Raw genomic sequence first — 23072 nt, 5'->3', positions numbered from 1 at the left:
CCCTCTCCCAGTTTTCCACTCCCTCCTTTCATGAAGGTCTCTGCCTCGGGCCCAAATAACTAGGGAGCAGCATCCCACCCCGAATGTTCTGAGACCCAGGAGCATGGTGGAGGCCGAGCTTATTTGCGTTGTGCGTCATGGGTTCTTACATGGCTGAGGGAAGGCCTGAGCAGGGCACAGGCTACAGCCGCAAGTCACCTTGAGTAACTGTGATGCTATCTAAGTCTAACGGTTTCTTTTGGGTAGGCACTTCCGCCATCCTGTTTGTGAAGCAGAAACCTGTGCTGGGACAGCCCTGTTCTGAGCAGAAAGGAGGACTAGATGGAGGCAGAAAGGAAAATGCCCCATGAGTCAGAGTTAGAAGATATGGGAAGAGACTAGGCTCCCATCACCAACTCAGTCCTGCACCTTTAAAAAGAAGAAAAGGAAAAAGAATCACAAGCACGAGTATGCATTGCAAGGTACCAAGAAACTTCCTTTCTTGCTGCCAACTCTGCCCTAGTGCCCTCACCTCTGTAGCTGTGTGGCTGGAATGGGAAGGGACTCACCATTAATTCCTAGGAGTGCAGGCCCCATTCACTGGGCCTTAGAATGCCTGGCAATAAAAGAAATATTGGGTCCCTATTCATTTGAGCTTGTACATGAGGCTAAGCATTATAAAAGTAGCTACTGTTTTCAGAGTGCCTACCAAACTATGTAGGTGAGGCAAATGAGAATCAGAGTGGGTAAGCGACTTGTCTCAGAAAACATAGCTAGAAAGTAGAAGAGCTGGATATAACCTTCATTCTGTTTCTGAAATCAAGGGTCTTATCTTTACGCTCAGCTGAGTTAAGTGAACTAGAAAACACTTTGGCATTAGCGCTGTTAGTGTTTTTTGTTTTTTGTGGGGTTTTTTTATGGTACACAGGCCTCTCACTGTTGCGGCCTCTCCCGTTGCAGAGCACAGGCTCCGGACGCGCAGGCTCAGCGGCCATGGCTCACGGGCCCAGCCGCTCCACGGCATGTGGGACCTTCCCAGACCGGGGCATGAACCCGTGTCCCCTGCATTGGGAGGCGGACTCTCAACCACTGTGCCACCAGGGAAGCCCGGGCTGTTTGTGTTTAGAAAGACAAGCCTTAGAAGATTCTACAGGGAAGAGGTCATATTTCTAAGGCTGGTACCCAAAGAAGCAATCTAAGTGCCCGAAAGTCTGCAGGTCATGCTGGGTTAAGGAGCAGAATCAGGGCAGTTCTTTGCAGTGTGAGCAAACTCTCAGCTGGTTTCTTTGATCAGTTTCTCCATATATCTTTCTTCACAGTGCTGGTGATCACCTGGCCCACTGTCTCTTTCCCAGGGTGAGTTGGGTCAGGGTTTGGGGTAGGGGTGGGGACGCAAGAACACTGCAGAAAGACACAGAGGCATCCCTGCCAGATGATGCCCTTCACACTCACAGGTCCCTGAAGGCATTCCCCCTCTGCTTCTCTGCGAGCAGTTGTGGGGGATCCAGAAGGGGCACCTAGAGCTGATGGCCAGTGTACGAACTGGTAGCAGAGAGAGAAGCTGCTCCAGATTCCAGTTCCCCTGTTCCTCCCATGCAGCTTTGTTTTCTTCAGCCTCCTTGCTGCCCAGAGAGCTGGGATGGCCCTGGGGGAGGATTGCTATGTTGGGCCTATGGGAATCGGAAGTTCAGGATCTTGTCCTTTGCGCTCTTTCTTAGAGTACAGTTAGGAACAGCAAAAGGGCCCTAAGGCAACAAGAAGCTTATGGGGGCTGAAATTCCACAAAATCGAACGCATCAATCATTCGGGGAGAGAGAAAGACTGCTACAGGGAGCTTGGAAAACTGCTTGGATTGCTTGTTTTTCCCTTCCTCCTCCTCTTCCTGATACATAGATGAGAGATGGATAGATTGAGAGTGGTTTCCTGAGAATCTGAGACTGCGAGGTGGAGAGGAAAAGAGATGACAGAGGGGAAGGCGGTCGACGCCGTCCAACACTGAGCATTGAATGCACTGTCTGAACAGCCCCTCTTGGGGAGGGGGGGCGGGGGGGGGCAGTGGGAGAACAACGTGTCAATCAGGGAGGGTTCTCACTCTCCGCCCAGGAACGCCAGGAAAACTAGGTATGCTGTGAGTGCAAGTTTTCTTTAAATGAGGAAAGACAGGGGGTAGGAATGTACATAAAAGAAGTAAATAGAAAAGACGGGAGATAAAAAGAATGAAAGAACGACTCTAACCTCTAGGGCAAGAAAAATGAAAAGTGGCATGTTAAAGGAGGAAGAGGTGAAGAAGGACTGACACCGGGGCAAAGACCAGGGTCTTGGAGAAACTAAGAGAGAAAGAGGGGCCAGGCGGCTGTCCCATCCCCATGTTTGGGCAGATTAATGGAGTCGTGGCTCCCTCGCTTGCGTCCTGCCCCGGGAGGGGACAGTATCTGTTTAGATTTGTGTCTAAATTTAAACCCTGATCGCCGGCCTCCTTGCTCCTCCCTCCCCCTCCCCCTCCTCCTTCCTCGTTCTCTAGCGCAGGGCGCGGGCGGCCCGAGCAGTCCCGCAGCCAGCGAGCCGGGCGCGCAGCCGCCCACTTGCGCTGTGCCCGCCGCAGCCGAACCCGGCCCAGGCGGGAGCCGAACGGAGAGCGGGGATCGCGAGCCCCGGCCAGAGCGAGCGCGCGCGGCCGCCGCCGAGTCGGCACCTGGAGGACATGGAGGTAAAGGAGGCGGTGGCGCGCGGGCAGGGCGGCGAGCGGGGCCGGGATCCGAGCGGGGAGCCGGGAGCACCGGACTCATTGCTGCCGCCCCGGGAGCACGGCGAATGCCCGCCGCTCCCACGCCTCCTGGCCAACTCCGGAGGCTCGCCCCTGATCCTACCTAGGGGACTCCTCTGAGCAGGCAGGGGGTCGGCGGGGGAAGACCTTAGGGAGAGGGGAGGGGCCTTTCTAGAGATACAGGTATTTTGCTTAGGGACCTAAATGCTTCAGATAAAAAAAGTGCTGTAAACTTTGTAAATGGGCAAACGTGCGACCAGAAACTCTCAAGAAAGCAGAAGCCGCTGGATCTGAAGATGTGGGTATTGAAAGAGAAACAGAACTGTTAACGTGAGGCACTTTTTTTGACCAGTCCGTTGGCTTCCCTTTTCTATGAACATTGGACTTTTTAGAGTCCGGTCGCCCTCTTGCTTCTCAAGTCCCGCTTCTGTCGGTCACATCTTTCAGAACTTTCTGAAAAGCTCCCCTCATGGGCAAATGGCGCTCCTTCTGATTAGACTTCAGACTCCCCTGTATGTTCTTGCGTGCATGGGAGTGTGCTGGCCACATATCTGTGGGGGGGCTGCAGGGTGAAGCCCACCACTGCCCGGCCTGGGATTTTCCTGGGACCGCTCCAGTGGGATCCAGGAACCACCCTCCAGTGGAGGAGTGGCCGGGTGTATTCCCCTCCTCCCTGCCTTCTCCACATCCTGAGGCTTCCCCAGATTTTCCCCTTGAAACTGAGTCCTGACATTTAGCCCTAAGCCAGTCTTAGCCAGACTTGGGCTTGCTTTTGAGAAGAAGAAAAGAGAAGGTGTGAATGTTACCTAGCTTTCAAGGTGATTCCCACCCTTTTCAAAAGCTGAACTGCTGCTTCCAAGGCTGTGGTCAGCACTCTCAAGATTCAGTTCTGCTAGCTCTTCCCCGCTCCTGTCTCTACACCAGAGCCCAGGTTGGCTCTTCCAAGCGAACCTCACTGCTTGGCCTACAAAACACTGTGACTTCTCTGTGAGGGCAATAGGTCTGTCCTGGGCAGTTGCATTTAGGCATCCAGCTCTACCAGTTGTCTTCAGGGATCACCCTCAGGGAGGCCTTATAAAGTGCAGGGGACTGTGGGATCCACCAGAGGCTGAGATAGACCTTCTGGAAACAACTGTAAACTGGCGAAACTCCACACAGATTAGGGCTGGGAAAGGGTGGGAGGGAAGCCCAGCAGTGGGTGTTCACAAGTCTACTCAAAGATAGCCCAGAGCGATAAGATCCTCTCTGGCTGGCTACAGCTTCAGGGCAGAGGAGGGAGATGGCCCCGGGGATGCCCACGGGCTGAGTGAAGGTTCCTGAAGAAGTTGCTTTAGGAGTGGGTTTCCTCCTCTGAAAGTACAGGGTGCCTCAGGCCCCCAGGTAGAGGTACAGTGCGATTTAGGACCTGTCTAATCTCTTGCAGAAATGGATGGAAGATGAGAGCAAAGATTTAGGCTTAAAAGCAGGTTGCTTGCTGCTTGAGGGCCAAATGCAAGTTTGAACTTTGTTCTCGGAAGACACAAGGGACTCCTTCCTAAGGTACTTTTTTCTCCCTCAGTTGAGGAAGGAACAGTGTGTGGCAGAGGCCCTGAAACTGCCGCTTAAGCAACTTCCTGTGTTTGGGGGGTGGTGAAAAGAGAAGGTCCTCCAGTGTACAAACCAAGACATGTAGTCATTGATGGGGGATTCTACCAAGATGGGGGCATTGCTTGGCCAGCCAGGAAGCCTGTCAGTTCGCGCCGAGTCTGTACAGGGCATGGGTTTGCTGGTTGGCAGTGACTGCTTTTGAAGTTCTTTTGTCAAAATGCCTGGAAAAAGAACTGCAACTGCTAGCGCTGGTAAATGAAGTAAAAAGGAAACCAAGGGGCTGGAGAAGTGACGTTTCTCAGCCAGGACGTAAACTTTTCATGGTGGGACATGATATGCAGGAGTGAGATTTGGGAATTCCTGAAAAATCTCATAGTAAAACCCTCTTTTGAGAGGTGAAACCCACTTTTGAGACATGCAAGGACCACTATATTTGGTGGAAAATTGAGTTATATTACTTCCCAGTACTAGGAATTTAAACCAGGCCAACAAGAGTTACTCAGCATTCATTCTCTAGAGCCCACTTGCCTACTGGAAGTCTTTGGGAAATCTTTTCTTTTTTTTTCTTTTCTTTTTTTTTTTGCGGTACGCGGGCCTCTCACTGTTGTGGCCTCTCCCGTTGCGGAGCACAGGCTCCGGACGCCCAGGCTCAGCGGCCATGGCTCACGGGCCCAGCCGCTCCGCGGCATGTGGGATCTTCCCGGACTGGGGCACAAACCCGTGTCCCCTGCATCGGCAGGCGGACTCTCAACCACTGCGCCACCAGGGAAGCCCAATCTTTTCTTTTTTTAAGTTACTTTACTGCTATCAACATCAATCATTATTTCAGCCCTCTTTAAGCCCTCTGCAATAAACAAGATAAAGATGCCTTTTAAAAGTTCACAATCCAATAGGGAAAATGAGACTTACCATTATATCTTGTCATGCATATAATTTTCAAATGCTTAAGTGCCAAAGGTATGGCAGTTGCAGACCAAAAGTTCCATAGTATTTCAGTGTTTCTATTAAGTCTCAGAAGAAGTCATAAAAGAAAGGTAGGTGGTGAGGATGAGAAGGCATAAGGAATAGGTGCCCGGAGAACATGCCAGCTTTGTGTAGGAAAGCAGGCCAGTTGGCTGGAGAGGAAAGTGGGGAAGCAGAGAGAGAAAAAAATGAAAGTAATAAGATAAAAACCACAGGGCCTCTGAGTATAGTGGATGCTGGCCAAGTGGGTGAGTGGGAGCTGGAATTCAAGCCATCTGGAAGAAAGGGTTACTTTTTCTTTGTAAAAAGTCTCCTTGCCTAGCTGTGCCCCAAAGGGGGCCTTTTTCTAATTTAGGCAGAGGCCAGCTGCAGCCCTCAAGGCCAGATAGTGAATGGCCCTGGATTCTGCTCCATGGACAGTAGGAAACTGAGTGGTGTTGAGTAAGATGGCGGCCACCATGTAGCAGGGATGATATGGCAGAAACACCAATGCGTACAGTGAGCCAGGAAACCAGACTCAGGAGCTTCTCTGAGAGTCCAGGCATATTCTGACTTTGAGAGAGAGCAAGAACGGAAAAGATGGAAGAGTAAAGGCCACGTGTTATAAGAGAAACCAGAAATGACTTCTGTGTTTGAGCCTGCCAGGGTGCCCAGATGAGTAGAGTTCTCTAAGATGCCAAGGAGAATGGCAGTATTGTTTTTATGCCTCTATAAGCCTTTTGTAGGCAGGGACTGTCTTATTGGTCTTTAGGTCTCCAGAGATTTGCACAGTGCCTAGATAATCATATAATTTCTCGAGAAGAACTTGCTTGATAAATGAATTGACAGAAACAGGGAACTCTTCCCCTCTCAGCCTGCAGCTCCAATATCTCTACCTCGGGAACCTTCACAGATGCCCTCAGACTCTACAGAACTCTCGACACTTTTTTCAAACTGAATTAGAGTACCAGGCAGAACTGTAACTGTCTGCTTACCTGGCTCTCTTCCTGGAAAATTCCTTGAGGACTGGGGCCATATCTTATGTATCTAGGGCTTGATGGCACGCAAATGCTTGTTGAATAAGTAAATAAATGGTTGAAGATGGGAGAAAGATCAGATATTTTTTAAAAAAAGAAAACAAGGTTTAGATAGGTTAGTTTTGATTGTTCTAAGCAGGAATGTCCAGCACTCCATGAGAAGTACAGACCTCTTATAATGAAAATATGATTCTTCTCTAGAAGAGATAATAGGTGAAGTTACTCTGGATAGGAACCCAGAAGGGAGAAATATATAATAAAGAAAGAGCTGGAGACTTCGGACATCAAAATTAAACTAATATTCTTAGTTGCTTAAATACAAATTGTAGGCAGTACCAAATAACCTGAGAGTGCTTGAAAAAGTTTAATTAAGACACAGACCTACTAGAGAATGGACTGGAGGATTCGGGGAGGGGGAAGGGTAAGCTGTGACAAAGTGAGAGAGTGGCACAGACATATATACACTACCAAACGTAAAATAGATAGCTAGTGGGAAGCAGCCGCATAGCACAGGGAGATCAGGTCGGTGCTTTGTGACCACCTAGAGGGGTGGGCTAGGGAGGGTGGGAGGCAGGGAGATGCAAGAGGGAAGAGATATGGGAACATATGTGTATGTATAACTGATTCACTTTGTTATAAAGCAGAAACTAACACACCATTGTAAAACAATTATACTCCAATAAAGATGTAAAAAAAAAAAGTTTAATTTCCCACTGAACAAGTAATGAATTTCTAATTTAGATGAAGACAGTTAAGGAGCCCTTTTCCTTAAGGTAACTCCAAGTTCTTTCCAGATATTATTTGTCATTCATCCATTTGTTCAGTGTTTACTGAGCATTTATTTTGTACTAGATCTTGTGCAGTAAATGTTAATTAAATATTGGGCTATCATGTCTTTTCATCCTCACAGACTATCAGTATTACTGATGATGGGTTTGTGTGTATGTGTACATGCTGGTACATATAATGTGTTCACTTGGTAACCTACTTTTTCAATGATATCTTTTTACTTCTTTAATTTTTTTTTTTTTTTCTTTTTGACTGCACCAGGAAGCTCGGAGTCCTAACCACTGGACCGCCAGGGAATTCCCATACTTCATTACATATCTTCTACCACAGTTTCACCAACAGCCTTTGCTGGTTCTGGACCCAGCCTGTCACTGAGCCATATGTTGGCTGCTGGCTGGAGCCCACGGGTCATAATTAGGGATTGCTTGGCCTCTGGGAGCTGGAGCTTGGCTGGTGGACTTGCAGGCCTGGCCAAGTACCCCGCACATTCCTGTCTGGCTCCCACTCTGTGGGACCCTCTAAGTACCACCGGCTTCCACTTAACAGACACTTGCATTCACTGGACCGCAATGACAGGGGGAAGTTCGGGTAGGCAGACTGGAAGGGCCCAGGCGCTATCGCAGGAGGGGGTGAGCATGCATTCCTGGAGCAGAGTCAGGTTTCAGAGCCCAATCCGCAGCGTGGCTCCTCGCAGCCAGGCGAGCCAGAGTCTGGCGAGCGCGGTTCCGTGGGAAATCTGAACACTGGCGGCTCAGCAGCCCGGTAATCTTATCAGGGCCTCAAGAGAACGTTTCGGTTCCAGAGAAATCTGAAGGCAGATCTGCCTTCCTAAAGTAATAGTTTTGGGTTTGCAGAGTCAGCTTGACCACCTCTACTCAACTCATTAGAATTTGAACATCTCAGAGCTCTGGGTGGAACGAAACAATCTCTAATTGCCATACTGTAAAGGAGAAAACAAGAAGCAGGGACTGAGGCTGCCTGGGGATTTAGGCACCAATGGACCTTTGGAAAGCCAACAGCTTGCAATTTTTCTCTCACCTGGGGAGGAGTAGTTCAGCCTAAACTTTAAGAGGTAGAATTGTCAGTTTCATCACAAAATCAATATCCACCTCATGTTTGGCCTTCAGAGAGTTATGTAGAAGTTTTTAATCTCTCTCTGCAGAAGAAGATACAATGAAACTGCTAATACAGTACTAAGGCTTGGTCACCAGCATCAGTATTATTGCTCTAGGGCCCTACAGGGGCTCATCTCCCCAGTAGATCTACCTGAGTCACGCCAGGGGGGACACTGCCCTCATACCGTGGTCTTTTGGGGAGTGAGCTCCCCATCTTTTTCCTTTTGGGTTTCCTGAATATCTATCTCCTGGGCATTGTGGGAAATGACTGCTGAGCCGCTGAGGCTCACCTGTAAAGTCTCACTTGCATGGGTCAAATCTCATCTTGAGGGAAGGGGCTCCAGCCTCTGCAATTTCAAGCTCTGGCGCCTCCATAGGAGAGGTGAGATGGCCATTCAGGGCCTTTACACCTGTAAGAGACCCTCCTGAGATGCCATCAGAGCCCATCCTTAATGGAGAACGTTGTGGACCCGAGGCTGGAAGCACTGAGAAGTTCCAGACCTTGGAACTGGACATTCTCTCCACCCAAGATGCCCTTCATTTTGAACCTGCTTGTAACCATATCGGGGCCACCTTCTTGGCCTTGGGGTAGCAATCACATATCTCTCTTAAGCTGGATATTCCATAATCGATTGATAGCAAGTCATAGGACACCACACACTAGCTCTTTTAATTAGGTCCAACAGACATGCGTTGAGGCCGTACTGCTTGGCAGGCAGTGGAGATACTTGGCAGGCAGCGGAGATACGAAGATGAATGTTTCACCCTGCTGGTCTCTGAAGAGCTCAGGTCTAAGAAGGGGGGCAACCACCTACAGGCGTGTGGAGAACAGGAGTTTGAGTTCATGTGGACAGAGGAGAGGTGTCATACCCCGCCTGGGGTTCAGGGGGCTTCCTGTGAGAGATGTTTCTAAGTGGAGTCTGGAGGGATGCGTAGGAGTTGATCAAGTGCAGACATTTGGGAAGAGCCTTCCAGTCAGAGGGAATGACGAGCAAAGCACTGATGCTAGCAACAACATGGTATGAGTTACCAGCGGTTCGTTTCTGGAGGATAAAGCAAGATAAAGGTATTTGAAGTTGGGGGACTAGATGAGGGATAAGAGAAATATAAGTTACAGTTCCTGCCATAAAAGGAGCTCTCTTCTGTTTGGGGAAACAAGATATACACATATGACACAACAGAAAAAAATACGAGATTGTATCCTGATAAGCTCTCAGGTGTGTGGGAGTTCAAAGTCAGCTTCTCTAATGGAAGCTACAGAGAACTTGCTTCCTGTGCTGGGGATTCCCCCTACAAGTGTGGCTCTTCCCAGGCCCCCTGGCAGCCCTGGTGGTGCACAGCTAACAGGGGATCTCAACCCAGTGATTAGCACACTTAAAAGCTTTTGCTGAGGATATCTAATTTGAAATAGGCTCCAGGCCCCAAGGGAATGCCTTTGGTCACCCCCCAAGGCCCTCTTGCTTTCTCTGGCAGAAAGAGGCCTCTGGGAATAAACCACATTCACACAAAAAATCTCCTCTTTCAATTCACACCTCCACCTGCAGCCCCACTCATTCCTCCCACTGTGATCACACATCCTGTGCATGCTCCAAGAAGCCAGCATTTCTCCTTTTTGTCCAAAGGCAGAACCGGGACAAGCTGAGGTGGGCCCAGGAACAGCAGCCAGCCGCGTGCATCAGCCTGGGCTGGGCCCAGCGGAACAGTGCAACATAAACGAGAAGCTGAGCCTTGTGGTTTGCTATTACACAACCCAAGCACCCACACCAGAGGTCACAGAGAAGTTACATCTCTCAACATGCCATAGAGGGCTTCCAGCTTCCTTGGGGCCTCCCTGCTAGACCCTTACCCTCCATAGTTCATTCCAAGCACATGAGCCAGATGGACAGTTCTCCTACCTTGATGGGGCCATGCACACCACGCACACACCCCCGCCTCCATCTCTGAAATACATGTCCAGGCTTCAGGCTTCTGGCTTGTCTTGCTTTCGAGATATGTTTTGATGGATAATAGGAAATCCATTTCTGAGCATCCACACTGATGTCGGTGTGGGAGAAACCTAAAGCTTGCTGCATGGTAATCACTACCACTTGTTGAATGCCTACTTATATACAGAAGTTTTGCATAAGTTTATCTTTTTAATCCTCATAAAGTCCTATTCCATCTGTTTTCTCTTTTTTTTAAGGGTTTTTTTTTTTTAACTTATTTGATTTTTGGCTGCGTTGGGTCTTCGCTGCTGCGCGCGGGCTATCTCTGGTTGTAACGAGCGGGGACTGCTCTTCACTGCGGTGCGCAGTCTTCTCATTGCGGTGGCTTCTCTTGTTGTGGAGCACGGGCTCTAGGAGCGCAGGCTTCAGTAGTTGGGGCATGCGGGCTCCGTAGTTGTGGCACATGGGCTTAGCTGCTCCGCGGCATGTGGGATCATCCTGGACGAGGGCTTGAACCCGTGTCCCCTGCATGGGCAGGCGGATTCTTAACCACTGCGCCACCAGGGAAGCCCCTTTATCATTGTTCTAAGCAACAAGTGCCAAGAGATCCGGAGCTAAGTCTGGGAGGGCCCCACCCCACCAGGGGCAGTACTACACCCTGTCCTACTAGCCTTCCTTTCTGTGATGCCCTCAAGGGGTCTCTCTGGAGGAGTCCTTGGCCCCTGCTGCCTAGTCATGCCTGAATCCCCTCACAAAAGCCTGAATTGAAGTACTTGGGAGGAGAGGAACAAGGATGATTCCAAGCCCTTGTGGAAATGCATGGGAGACTCAGAGGGGTCCCAGTGCTCCAGGCTACTATAGACTGAATGCCAAAGTGCTGCCCAGATGGGCATCTAAAACCAGTGGAGTTGGCAGATGCATGAGTTTGCTAGGACTGTCATAACACGTGACCACAAATGAGGTCACAGAAATCTATTCTCTCACAGTTCTGGAGGCCAGATATCTGAAATCAAGGTGTCACAGGAGACCCTAGGGGAGAATCCATTCCACGCCTCCTATAGCTCCTGGTAGTTGTGGCTTTCTTGGCTTGTGGCCACTCTAGTCTTTGCTTCTTGCTCACTTCACCTGCTCTGTGAGTCTCTCATAGGGACGTGTGTCATTGGATTTAGGACCCACACTGATAAGCCAGGATGATTTCAGGATGAAGAGCCACTTAAGATTATCTGGGATCAGGACTTCCCTGCTGGTCCAGTGGTTAAAACTCTGCTTTCCAATGCAGGGTGTGCGGCGGGTTCAGTCCCTGGCCAGGGAACTAAAATCCCACATGCCTTGGGGTGTGACCAAAAATTAAAAAAAAAAAAAAAAGATTATCTGGGATCATCTCCACCCTCAGAGAAGATTGTGCCTAACAAGATTATAGAATTAGGGCTTCCCTGGTGGCGCAGTGGTTGAGAGTCCGCGTGCCGATGCAGGCGACGCGGGTTCGTGCCCCGGTCTGGGAAGATCCCACGTGCTGCAGAGCGGCTGGGCCCGTGAACCATGGCTGCTGAGCCTGCGCATCCGGAGCCTGTGCTCCGCAACAGGAGAGGCCACAACAGTGAGAGGCCCGCGTACCGCAAAAAAAAAAAGATTATAGAATTACATTTTATGTGATCTCATTTGATATTCTGTGATCAAGTACCTTATTCATGCATTCTTCCATTCATTCATTTAAGAACATGTACTGAGCAGCTACCAAATGAGAATTTATAAGACACAGTACCTGTTCTCAAGATCCATACAGTCTGGAGGAAGAGAGCAGGGCAGAAATGGAAACAATGATTGCAGAGCAATGTGATGGGCTCTGTAAAGCCAGTGTGTAAGCAGTCCAATTGGACAAGTGAGGACAGGTGATCGTAGCGGTCTAGGCAGGCTAGCGTCACTGTAAAACAATTCCATAGTCTTACTTGTTGAAAACAATGAAGGCTTGTTTCTCACTCTGCGGAGGGTTGGCTGGGGGCTCTGCTCCATGTCACTGTCGTCCTCCCTGTGGGACCCAGGTTGACAGAGCAGCCACCATATGGAACATTGTCAGTTATCATAGCAGAGGGAGGGAGGGTTCCAAAGGACTTGCCCCGGCTGTGGCTGTGGCCTGGAAGGGTTGGAATGAGCCACATCAACTCGACCAGAGGGATGAGGAAGTGCAATCCTCCCACATGCCCCACATGATGAGAGCTAGATACGTTTCGTGACCATCCTTTGGGTCCTGGTGGAATCTTAGAAGACTTCACAGAGCAGATGATCTTTGAGTTGGTCTGGAAGTAAGACTTGTGTCTTTCAGACTGACAAAGGTGTGAAGGCTGAGGAAGAAAGCATTTATCTGTGCCGCTCTGGGCTCACTCACTTGAGACTTAACACAATTCTCATGGTAGGAGATGTTCTTCCTGATTAAAACAAAAGCTGCTTTGCAGGCACAAAAAAATGTTTTTGGTGATTTCAGTTATTTTTCATGCTTTGAGATGTGATAAGGAGGGGTAGGTAGGTTTGAAAGGGAAGTCAGAGGGTGAATAGAATATATGCCCCATTTCTATAGGTTAAAATATCAATGAAGGGCTTCCCTGGTGGTGTAGTGGTTGAGAGTCTGCCTGCCGATGCAGGGGACACGGGTTCGTGCCCTGGTCCGGGAAGATCCCACATGCCGCGGAGCGGCTGGGCCCGTGAGCCATGGCCGCTGATCCTGCGCGTCCGGAGCCTGTGCTCTGCAGCGGGAGAGGCCACAGCAGTGAGAGGCCCGCGTACGGCAAAAAAAAAGAAAAAATCAATGAAATAGACATAAGCCATTAGGTGCAGCTGTTTAAAATGTTTCTCAAATATCTTAGCCCCAGAACAGCCAATACCATAGGCCATGCCATCAAGAGAGACGGCTTACAGGCATCCTTTTTGATTTGGAAGTGCTCCCCCATAGTGAACAGGGAATCTATGCCTTTTTCTACATGGAGTTATATAACACTCGGAATTGCCTTCTTTCCCCCTATAAGCCTGTAAATAAGCCCTGCCCTTGGTGCCTAAGCAAGGGGTTAGTGAAAGTCAGCCTGTGAATAACATGGACATTAGGCAATGGAATTTGAAGGAAATGGAAACACCAGGTTGCCTTCTGCCCTCTGTTCTTTTTAGGTTTCCTTTGTTGGTTGATTACATCTGGGATAGGCCAAGGGTGTTGCTGTGTAGAGAGATAAACCATGAGACCTGAGTTTCAGGTCCAGAGTCAGTGACTAGCCTTAGGGTTCTTGTTGGTCCCTCCATCTGTAAAACTGGTACCTGCTTTCCCTACCTTATAGGGCTATTTTGAAAAGGAAGTAAGATCATGCATCATAAATAAGATACGTTTTAAATTTTTTATTTATTTTATTTATTATTTTTGGTTGCATTGGGTCTTTGTTGCTGTGTGCGGGCTTTCTCTAGTTGCTGCGAGCGGGGGCTACTCTTCATTGCGGTGCTCAGGCTTCTCATTGCCGTGGCTTCTCTTGTTGTGGAGCACGGGCTCTGGGTGCGTGGGCTTCAGTAGTTGTGGCACACAGCCTCAGTAGTTGTGGCTCGTGGGCTCTAGAGTGCACGCTCAATAGTTGTGGCACACGGTCTTAGTTGCTCCATGGCATGTGGAATGTTCCCGGACCAGGGCTCAAACTGTGTCCCCTGCATTGTCAGGTGGGTTCTTAACCACTGCACCACCAGGGAAGCCCAAGATACTTGTATAAAGTACTTTAAGGTACTTTATGAAAGTACCTTAGAAAGGTAAAATATCCCATAAAGTCATGGTGGTATGATTATTAATATCTATTACATGGAGATCGTGCAAAATTTTAACAACCCTGAGTGTCTTCTGTAAGAAAACTCTGGTGTTCTCTTTGCCTAATAGAAGGTGGCAGAGGGAGTACAAAGAAGGTGGTGTTGGAGAATATGAGCAAAACTAAGGCTTCCATTATGGACCAAAAAGGACACACAAAAGAGGCTTTGATTTGTGCAGTGGTGATAAGGAAAATACTTTACAATTCTGCCGTGCTTTTTTATCAAAGCACTTTCCCATATCTCTTAATTTAAAGCTCTAAAAATTCCCATCGTTGGCTCTAGTATGCTACAATGAACATAGTACAGTTGAACCTTGAACAACATGGGTTTGAACTGCATGGGTCCACTTATACTTGGATTTCTTTCACTAAGTGCATCGTACTATAGTCCTACATGATCCACGGTTAGTTGAACCCGTGAGTTTAGAACTTTGGATACAGAAGGTTGACTATAAAGTTATACATGGATTTTCACAGATTATTGACTTTGGGGGAAGGAGGGGGTTTCTAACCTTCTCGTTGTTCAAGGGTCAACTGTATGTTTCAACACACCCTTTTGAATGAACACAGGAATGCTTCATATTGCTTCATATTGCTTCAAGGCAGCACAATGTAGGGGTTAAGAGCACAGATCCAGGAGCCAGACAGCTGGATTTGAATCCTGACTTTGCCAGCTACTAGCTTGTGGCCTCTCTGTGCCTTGGTTTTCCCATCTGTAAAAATGGAAATAATCATAGTACCTACATGATTGAATTGTGAGGCTTAAATGAATTAATACCAATGTACCTCAGTATCTACAGGGGATTGGTTCCAGGACCCCACCCCCCTCAGATTCTGTGGATGCTCAAGTCCTTATATAAAATGGTATGGTGTTTACATATAACCTACACACATTCTCCCATATACTTTAAATCATCTCTAGATTACTTATAATACCCAATACAATGTAAATGCTGTGTAAATAGTTGCTGACCCATGGCAAATTCAAGTTTTGCTTTTTGGAACTTTCTGAACATTTTTTTCTGAATATTTTTGACTCACAGTGGTTGAATCTAAGGATACAGAACCTGTGGATACAAAGGGCCAACTGTATTTGTGTAAAGTGTTTAGAACAGTGCCTGGCATATATTTGATGTGATATGATTGTTGAATAACTAAAGTTTTTATAGTCATTTAAAAGAGAATGGCCTCTTTTGCTTTCGGTGCAGCTTTGACTGGGACCCAGGATGGGCTGAAGTTCTCCTCCAGCCTGAGAGTGTTGGGTGGAAGGGTGGTTAGTGCCTGCGGCGTGCTGACCTCTGCTGGTGGAGCTCTCTGGACTTCTGTATGCGGTTGGTCCTCGGAGGCAGTGCTGGAACAGTACCCACATAAGTCCAGACTAGAACCAAGGAAACAGCCCTGGGGGAGCCTTAGGCATGGAACAGCAGCTGCAGGCTCACAGCGCATCCAGGGCCTGCAAGAAGAAGGGAGTATTATTGGCTCAATAAATGCATTTCAAAGAAAGGGAGACAGCAAGTGTATTCTGTGGTTCACCCTGGTAGAGCAGGTGAAATGAGGAGGTAGGAAAAGGGAAGAAGACAGTCCAACTGAAGTATGGCATCCCTTCCTCTTTCTCCTTCTTGCTTACATTGGTCACCCCTTCCCTGACCTGTCCTCACCTTTCACACCTGCATGGGAGTCCCCTGCTGGGGAGCTGAACAGGGTGGGATTCTGTGATTTCAAAGGCAGCTGCAGGGATTGGAGACTGAGAAGCTAACCATTCAGAGCCCTTCTCAGCTGACATCAGTCTCAGCTTGACATCAATCCCGAGCTTCCTGCTGTGCTGAAGGAATTAAGTGCCTTCATATGCCAGCAAGGGTTTTCTGGTTTCTCAGATAGTCAGGGTAGCTCAACCTGCTCTGAATTCATCCTGCCAAAATAATTACTTGCAGTAAGTAAATGCAAGTAAGGGGTTTTGGTAAGATGGACTCAGAGGTGGTTGAGCTACCTAACTCCTAGCGTAGCTTCACTGCACTTTTCTTTTTTAAATAAATTTATTTATTTTATTTTTGGCTGCGTTGAGTCTTTGTTGTTGCACCTGGGCTTTCTCTAGTTGCAGGGAGCGGGGGCTCTTTGTTGCGGTGCACAGGCTTCTCATTACGGTGGCTTCTCTTGTTGCGGAGCATGGGCTCTAGGCTCATGGGCTTCAGTAGTTGTGGTGCACGAGGGCTTAGTTGCTGCGCAGCATGTGGGATCTTCCCAGACCAGGGCTCGAACCCGTGTCCCCTGCATTGGCAGGCGTATTCTCAACCACTGCGCCACCAGGGAAGCCCAGCTTCATTGCACTTTGCATCCCAGGTCCTTCCCAAGGGAAGTCTCCAAGGGCAGGCCACCGGGCTCTGTTGTTGGCCCTGGCTTGTTAAACATTTTTGTTAATGACTTGGATGAAAAATAGAAAGAAACCAGATGACCCACAGCTGGGATAGTTAATATGATAGGTGACATATTCAAGTTCAAAATGATTTATATAGGATGGTATGCCGGGGCCAAAACCAACATAACGAAATTAAACAGGAATGAACGTCAAGCCCTCTGCTTAGCTTTGGAATGTCAGGCACCAGCGTAGGCCAGACCTGGCTTGGAAATACACACTCATTTGTTCAGTCAATTCCACATATATTTATCAGGCCCACTGTGTGAAAGATGCTGTCTGGATCCTCAGAGGGAGTCAGATATAAAAACAGGATCTCAATAAGCAGAACGTTTAGTAGCGGTGCAGGGAAGTGATACGATGCATCTCCAAATAAATACAGGATGCCAGGTATGAAGTATCATGTAAGTAACAAGACCACAGGTCTGGGGGTCTTGCTCAGAGACAGATCGTGCTCAGCTGGTGCAACTGGAGAAGGCTTCGTGGGAGAGAGTGAGTTCACAGTGGGCACTGAAAACCAGGAGTTTGTTTCTAAGCAGGTGGCTATAGTGAAGGGCAAAGAAGTAACAGTAGTGGGCAGCTAAGTGATAAATTGGGGGAGTGGGGAGCTATGAGTACCCTCAGTGACCGAGTGGGCATGTGTGCACACATGTGTGCGTGAGCGAAACTGCCGAAGAGAGAGGATAAAACTACACTGTGCACAGACAAGAAAGACAGTGTGATAACATGGGCTTTCTTCAGTGGGTACTGAGGGTCTTTGAAAAGGGGGCTTCCGGGATCAAAGGAGCGCTGGAGGCCCGTTCACCTGGCCCCAGTGTGCAGGATGAGTAGGTGGGAGACTCCAGAGGCTGGACTACCAGTTGAGAGGCTAAAGCACCAATGAGGGAGGGCCTTGAGATTGGAAAGGCAATGAAACTGTGGAATAAACTGAGGCAAGGACTCGCACTATTTGGCATTTGGTGGGAGGCTGCCGTGGGTGTTAGGGTTCGAGAGAAAGTGATCAGCGTGACTGCATTTTCAGTCTGGGAGCAAGGAGAAGGATTGGGCTGGCTTGGGTGGCGGAGAGGCTGCATTTCGGTTGAGGCCTTGACGGGACATTCAGAATTGGAAATTCAGAACTGGAGCGTGGAAGGGCATTGGGCTGAGATGGGTTCAGCAGTCATTTGCACAGAAGTGGTCTCTGCAGCCCGAGCAGTGAGAGGCCACTGTAAAGCAAGGAGCAGGCCAAGGACAGTGCTGTGGGCATCCCTCACATCTGAGGAACACCAGGACGACTAAAGTTAGTGAAGGACCAGTTTATGTGCAGAGGGCTGGGAGTTTTCGCTGACTACAAGCTTCCCGTAACCTAACCCTTTTCTTTAAAAAAAAAAAAAAAAAAAAAAAAAAAGGTTCAGTCTCAGACTTTATCTCTGTATCCCACAAATGTAGGACTTAAAGTTTTTCATCCTGCCCAGATGACCTCTCCAGGACTCTCTGTGTGATCACATCTCCTTTCCCCTAACCCTCTCTCAGCTCCGGGAATGGAGGCCTCAAGGGAATGGGCCTCAGTACTTCTAGACTGTCACCTGAGGCTGGGATGTGGTAGCCGAGGTTCAGAGAAGGGAGGGAGAGGGGACAGAATTATTTGTCCATTAGGCAAAGGTCTTTTAAGTGCTTTTAGTGGCAATCAGGTCATGGGTCCCACATCAGATTAATTTATAGATGCACAGCCACACACTGGGAAGGTCTGAATGAGGCATGTTCTTGTTATTATTTTAAAAACAATGATAAGACCACAACCAACAAAAAAATCCTTTTTTGAAAATCCTAGGACTTGGTGTTCAGGGGTTTCCCTTTAGTTTTAAAATATTACTTTATTATTAAGCTAATGTTAAACATTTTAAGGTAAAATTGTTAGAATTATCATCCTAACACAGCTAATTTTTTTTTCTTGCTCCCTTCTGATCCTCCATTTTACCCCCTTTATCATCAAAAAAAAAAAAAAAAACTGGGAGAAAAAGACAATACTACTTAATATAATGACTATGTCTTTATTATTTTTAGCCATATATGTAATTCTTACAAAATTATAATAAGTGTCTATACAACTCTGTACTGTATCTTTTCACGTAATGCTATTTCCAAGACAATATCCTTGTTCTACAGAGTCACATTTTCACTTAAAATTTCTGCATGATATTCTATTACACAAATATAACATCATTTAATCATTTTTCTATTTTGGGACATGGCATTTGCTTCCCTTTTCTCCTTATTTTAAATAACATAGCTATAAACAGTACATGTATCTTTTTTTCTTCTCTTGAATAGTTTCTTTGGAAGCAATTCCCAGGAGTGGAATTATTGGGCCAAAGGATATGGTTCTTGGTAAATGTTGCCAAATTAGCCCTGGGCTGCCTTCCTTCTGCAGAGGCTCACTGTACCTGGTACACAAATTGCAGACTTAGCGAGGTGTGCCGGGAAGACAACGTGAGGTGAGAGCGCCCTGTGGAGGCTGGTTCAGCACAGAGCCCCATCTTCCCACTGTACTCCTGTGGGTTCCCCATCCTGCCAACAGGGAGGGGGAGGGGAGGGCAGGAAAGGGGTGTGGACACCCTGGGAAATGAAGCAACCATCTGGACTTCCTGCTGGAGCAGCTGCCGATGATAGGGGAAAATTATGTACCAGCGAGATGGGGGCAGGGCAGAGTGAGCCTGGGGTCACCCAGAACCTCACCCACCATCAAGGATGGAAGCAGAATAGCCTGCTTGGGCTGGCCTCTAGGAAGCAACGACCCGCTCCTAGGAAATCCCTTGCTGTGGTGGGCAAGAGTGGTCTGGGTTAGGGAGGAGAAGCAGTCACCCACTCCCTCCCTCACTTCATAAGGATTTCAGGAGTGCCCACTGTGTAAGGTTCTCTGCTGAGAATTCTGGACACAAAAGGGAATACAACTGGGATCCTGCCCTTGGAGAGCCTGCGGTCTAGTAAGGGAATCAGAAGGATAACAGGTGATTATAAGAGTTTGGTCAAGTATGCTGATAAATCTGTGCTCAGGACACAGATTTGGGTATGACCTGGGGGCAGGAAAGACTTCCCAAAGGAGGAAGGTTGAGGAGGGGCTGGAGAGCTGAAGAGGGAAGAGAAGGATGTTGCAGCTGGAGGGAGAGGCAGGAGAGAGGAGGGCATTGGAAGTACAGTTGGATTTAGTGGGTAGGCCATGCTTGACTCCCTAGAACTTGACCTCGGAAGCTCCAGGATTTCCACACAGAGGCCTCTGGAGACACAGTCCTGTTGCACAGGGAGTGCTTACGGGGCTAGCCTTGAAGCTAAACCTGTAGGGCAGGCACACTTCTTAACTTAAACTACTCGGTATGTATTTGGCGTGGCTGCTGAGATTACAGGGAATGTTCAAGCTCTCCAAAGCCACCTCTTTGTGTTGCCACTTGTTTTATTCCCCAAGCTATGGAGAACGGGGGTTAGGTGATCAGATTTACACTTTAGAAAGTTCACTGTGGCTATGGTCCCCAGAGAATGGATTGGAGAGAGACCTTTAGGGGGCTGTTCAGTCACCTGGACTAACAACCAGGCAAGGTGGGCTTCGGAAAGGACTGGGGGCGGAGGCGGAGAGAGGAGATTGAGCGGGGACCCTTCCTCACAGGCCGAGAACTTTCTACCTAAGCCCTAGCTGAGGACTAAAAAAAGAGGCAGCACGGTTCCCAGGGGCCTGTGCGCTGATGGGGATGCCCAGGTGTGGCCATAGCATTTAAAGGGCATCAGATGTGGGCCTGGGTTTCTTGTGTCTATAATGAAGAGCAGCTCACCTGTGCCTCCCGGGCACATGTGCAGGTACATTGTGTATGCGTGTGGTGGAGGAGAACCAGGTGAGTGTTAACAGTCTAGCTGGAAGAGGCCGGGCATGGTGGTGCAGGAGTTCAGGGCTGTGGACCAAATTCCGTTGCTGTGGAAATTGCTGTGCAGTCTTGAATCAATGGCCCAAGATTTGGGGCTCTCACCAGGATGATAATTCTGTCCCTGCCTGGCTTATTGGGGGGATTATGAGTGAATGTGTTCATCGCCAAGGACTTGGAAGAGGTATAAAGGACTGGACAGATGCAAGGTGTTGTCACCTCTGTGTTTTCAAAAACAGAGGGAAATATCTGGAAATAACTTGGTGCCTCAAAGAGAAGCAGGCGCTCTGGAGCGTGTGGGGCAGGGTAGGGGTGAGAGATCTGTGGGGCGTGCACTCCCCTTGGGCCTCTGCTTCCTGCTCTTCTTGTGGCTTTTCTTTGAAGCTCAGAGCAGCTGTTACAGATGAGAGACCAGGTTGGGCCCTGCCCAGATCACTGCTCAGAGGCAGAGGCCGTGTTTGAAGCTACAAAGAGGCAACCAGTGGGGTGGGCAGGACTTCCTGACTCTAGCATGTGGGTCCGTCCCTGGCCTGACACCCCAGGTGCCCACCAGGAGGCCTGGGTCCTGAGGAAAGACCTGCAGTCCACACCAGGGAGACCACTGCCCTGTGCCTCCATGCAACAGCTCTGTTCCAGCCACAGTCAAGGGCAAAGTTCAGGAGCTATAGGGATTCCCCCTCTGTCCAGTGAACTGTTTTGAGTTTTAGAAGCAAAAGCACCAACTAACAGAGCACAGAGGGGAGAGGGCCCAGTAATTGCAGCCCAGCCAATGGCTCTGCTTGTGTGAAGTTAGGCAGTTTTTCTTTTTTTGGCCGCGCCTTGCGGCATGCGGCATCTTAGTTCCTGGACCAGGGATGGAACCCATGCCCCCTGCATTGGAAGGGTGGAGTCTTAACCACTGGTCCACCAGGGAAGTCCCTGGGCCGTTTCTATAGAGTAGGGGAAAAGGATTCAAGGCGCTTTTATCCTGACAGCATGCTGTGAGCAAGAGTATATATACATAGGGCTTCCCTGGTGGCGCAGTGGTTGAGAGTCCGCCTGCTGATGCAGGGGACGCAGATTCATGCCCCGGTCCGGGAAGATCCCACATGCCGCGGAGCAGCTGGGCCTGTGAGCCATGGCCGCTGAGCCTGCGCGTCCGGAGCCTGTGCTCCGCAAAGGGAGAGGCCACAACAGTGAGAGGCCCGCGTACCGCAAAAAAAAAAAAAAAAAAGAGTATACATAGCATGACGGGGCAAGGAGGACATGGCTCAGCCCCAGAGACAGCCTCCACAGGCCAGGTGCAATGCCTGTATTAGTCTGCTAGGGCTGCCAGAACAAGTACCATGGACTGGGGGGCTTAAACCCAGAAAGTTATTTTCTCACCGTTCTAGAGGCTAGAAGTCCAAGATTAAGGTATCAGTAGGATTGTTTTCTTGGGACTTCTCTTGGTTTAAGATGGGCATCTTCTCCCTGTGTCTTCACAGAGTCTTCCCTCCCTGAGTCCTAATCTCCTCATTTTACAAGGACACCAGTCACATTGGATTAGGGCCCACCCTAATGCCTCATTTAACTTATTGACCTCTTTAAACACCCTATCTGCAAATACAGTCTCCTTCTGAGGTACTGGGGGTTAGGACATCAACATATGAATTTGAGGGACACAACTCGATATATAACAACACCCCCAGACCCAGAGCCTCACTTCTGGCTGTGGGTGAGAATGGAAAAGTTGCACTGGAGATCACCAAGCCACAGGGGCAGAAATGGAACTCAGAGGGCTCTGAACACCCCACCTGTGGCCTTTCACTCCTTGCCTGGCTACTTCCGCTACTCCTGTCCCTCAGCCACATCCTAGAAAGAGAGCCCCAGGGCACCCTGCATTCTGCACTGGCAGTGTTGCTGCGCGGCTCTCCTACTCTCCTGATCTCCCCTGACCCCAGGCACAGCTTCCGTTACCCCCTTCTGGGTAGATAAACTCATGTCACCTCTCCTGCCAACACAGAGCGCAATGCGATGGACTCCGACCGAGCTTTCGGCCTTCTCTGTCTTGTGGAGCTTTGCTCCTGCTGGCCTCGCTGCCCCGAACTTCCCTGCTCTTCCCCAGCCTCCTGTGAGTAGTTTCGTTACGCTGGGGCGTTTACTACCCAGTCACTAGTCCATTTATGGGGCCAGGTCTGCCCAGCCAAGACGAGGGGAAGGGGTGAGGCAAGGCAGGGGGCAGGCATGTCAGGGCCCATGGTCAGCCCTGACCCACCAGCTCCCTGGCTCCCCTCTGTTCTGATATCACTGGGCCAGCCAGAGGAGGCTGAGCCTCTGACCGGCGTTCCCCCACTTGTCCCGAGAGGGACCGCCCTCTGCCCCCATCTCCACCCTTATCTGGAGGGTGGGCCTCAGATGCTTCCTCTCCCCCAGACGGTCACCAGCGCCTTTTCCCACAGGAGGGTGGTGCCCCGTTACCAGGACCTGGGAGGAGATTTCCCCACCCCTGAATCTCAGTCTCCATTCCTCGTGGAGCCAGTGATATCCCCCTTATCATCTGGTCTGGAGAGGATATGAGTTTAAAGGGAACCAGGCCCCTTTAAAGTTGAAACCTCACCATGGCCAGATACTAGAGTGTATTTTCAGCCAAGAGGCCTAGGTAGAGATACAAGCAGTTGTCAGACCGCGGCCAGGCCTGCCCCTCCATAGAGAGGGACCGACCAGTTGCTGCCCCAGCTGGAGGCACACGTTTTCTAATGACAAAACCTGTGAACAACTTCAAAGCTGGTGGACATTACGTTTTTTTCCCCCCATCTTTCCAAATTCACTTCCAGTTTTTGTCGAAGTGTATT

General features: G+C 49.2%; 1 protein-coding gene across 6 annotated transcripts in view; it reads left to right on the top strand.

Annotated features, from left to right (window-relative positions):
• Positions 1-296: 296 nt before the first annotated feature.
• Positions 297-23072, top strand: part of RCSD1 (RCSD domain containing 1) — a 68075-nt gene continuing 45299 nt past the window's right edge. The window contains exons 1-3 of one of the 6 annotated variants that reach the window (XM_073804692.1): positions 362-461; positions 1299-1335; positions 2506-2686. In XM_073804692.1, the coding sequence (XP_073660793.1) occupies positions 2681-2686 (6 nt within the window). In that variant the 5' untranslated portion in view covers positions 362-461; positions 1299-1335; positions 2506-2680. Of the gene's footprint in view, positions 462-1298; positions 1336-2500; positions 2687-21526; positions 22352-23072 lie in introns of those variants that run through there. The other 5 variants (XM_073804694.1, XM_073804691.1, XM_073804690.1 and 2 more) reach the window with 5 other exon arrangements.

The sequence above is a fragment of the Tursiops truncatus genome, chromosome 1, assembly GCF_011762595.2.
Source record: "Tursiops truncatus isolate mTurTru1 chromosome 1, mTurTru1.mat.Y, whole genome shotgun sequence".
NCBI classification, from domain to species: domain Eukaryota; kingdom Metazoa; phylum Chordata; class Mammalia; order Artiodactyla; family Delphinidae; genus Tursiops; species Tursiops truncatus.
The sequence above is the reverse complement of the archived record's forward strand: the minus strand, read 5'-3'. Positions and strand labels throughout refer to the sequence as shown.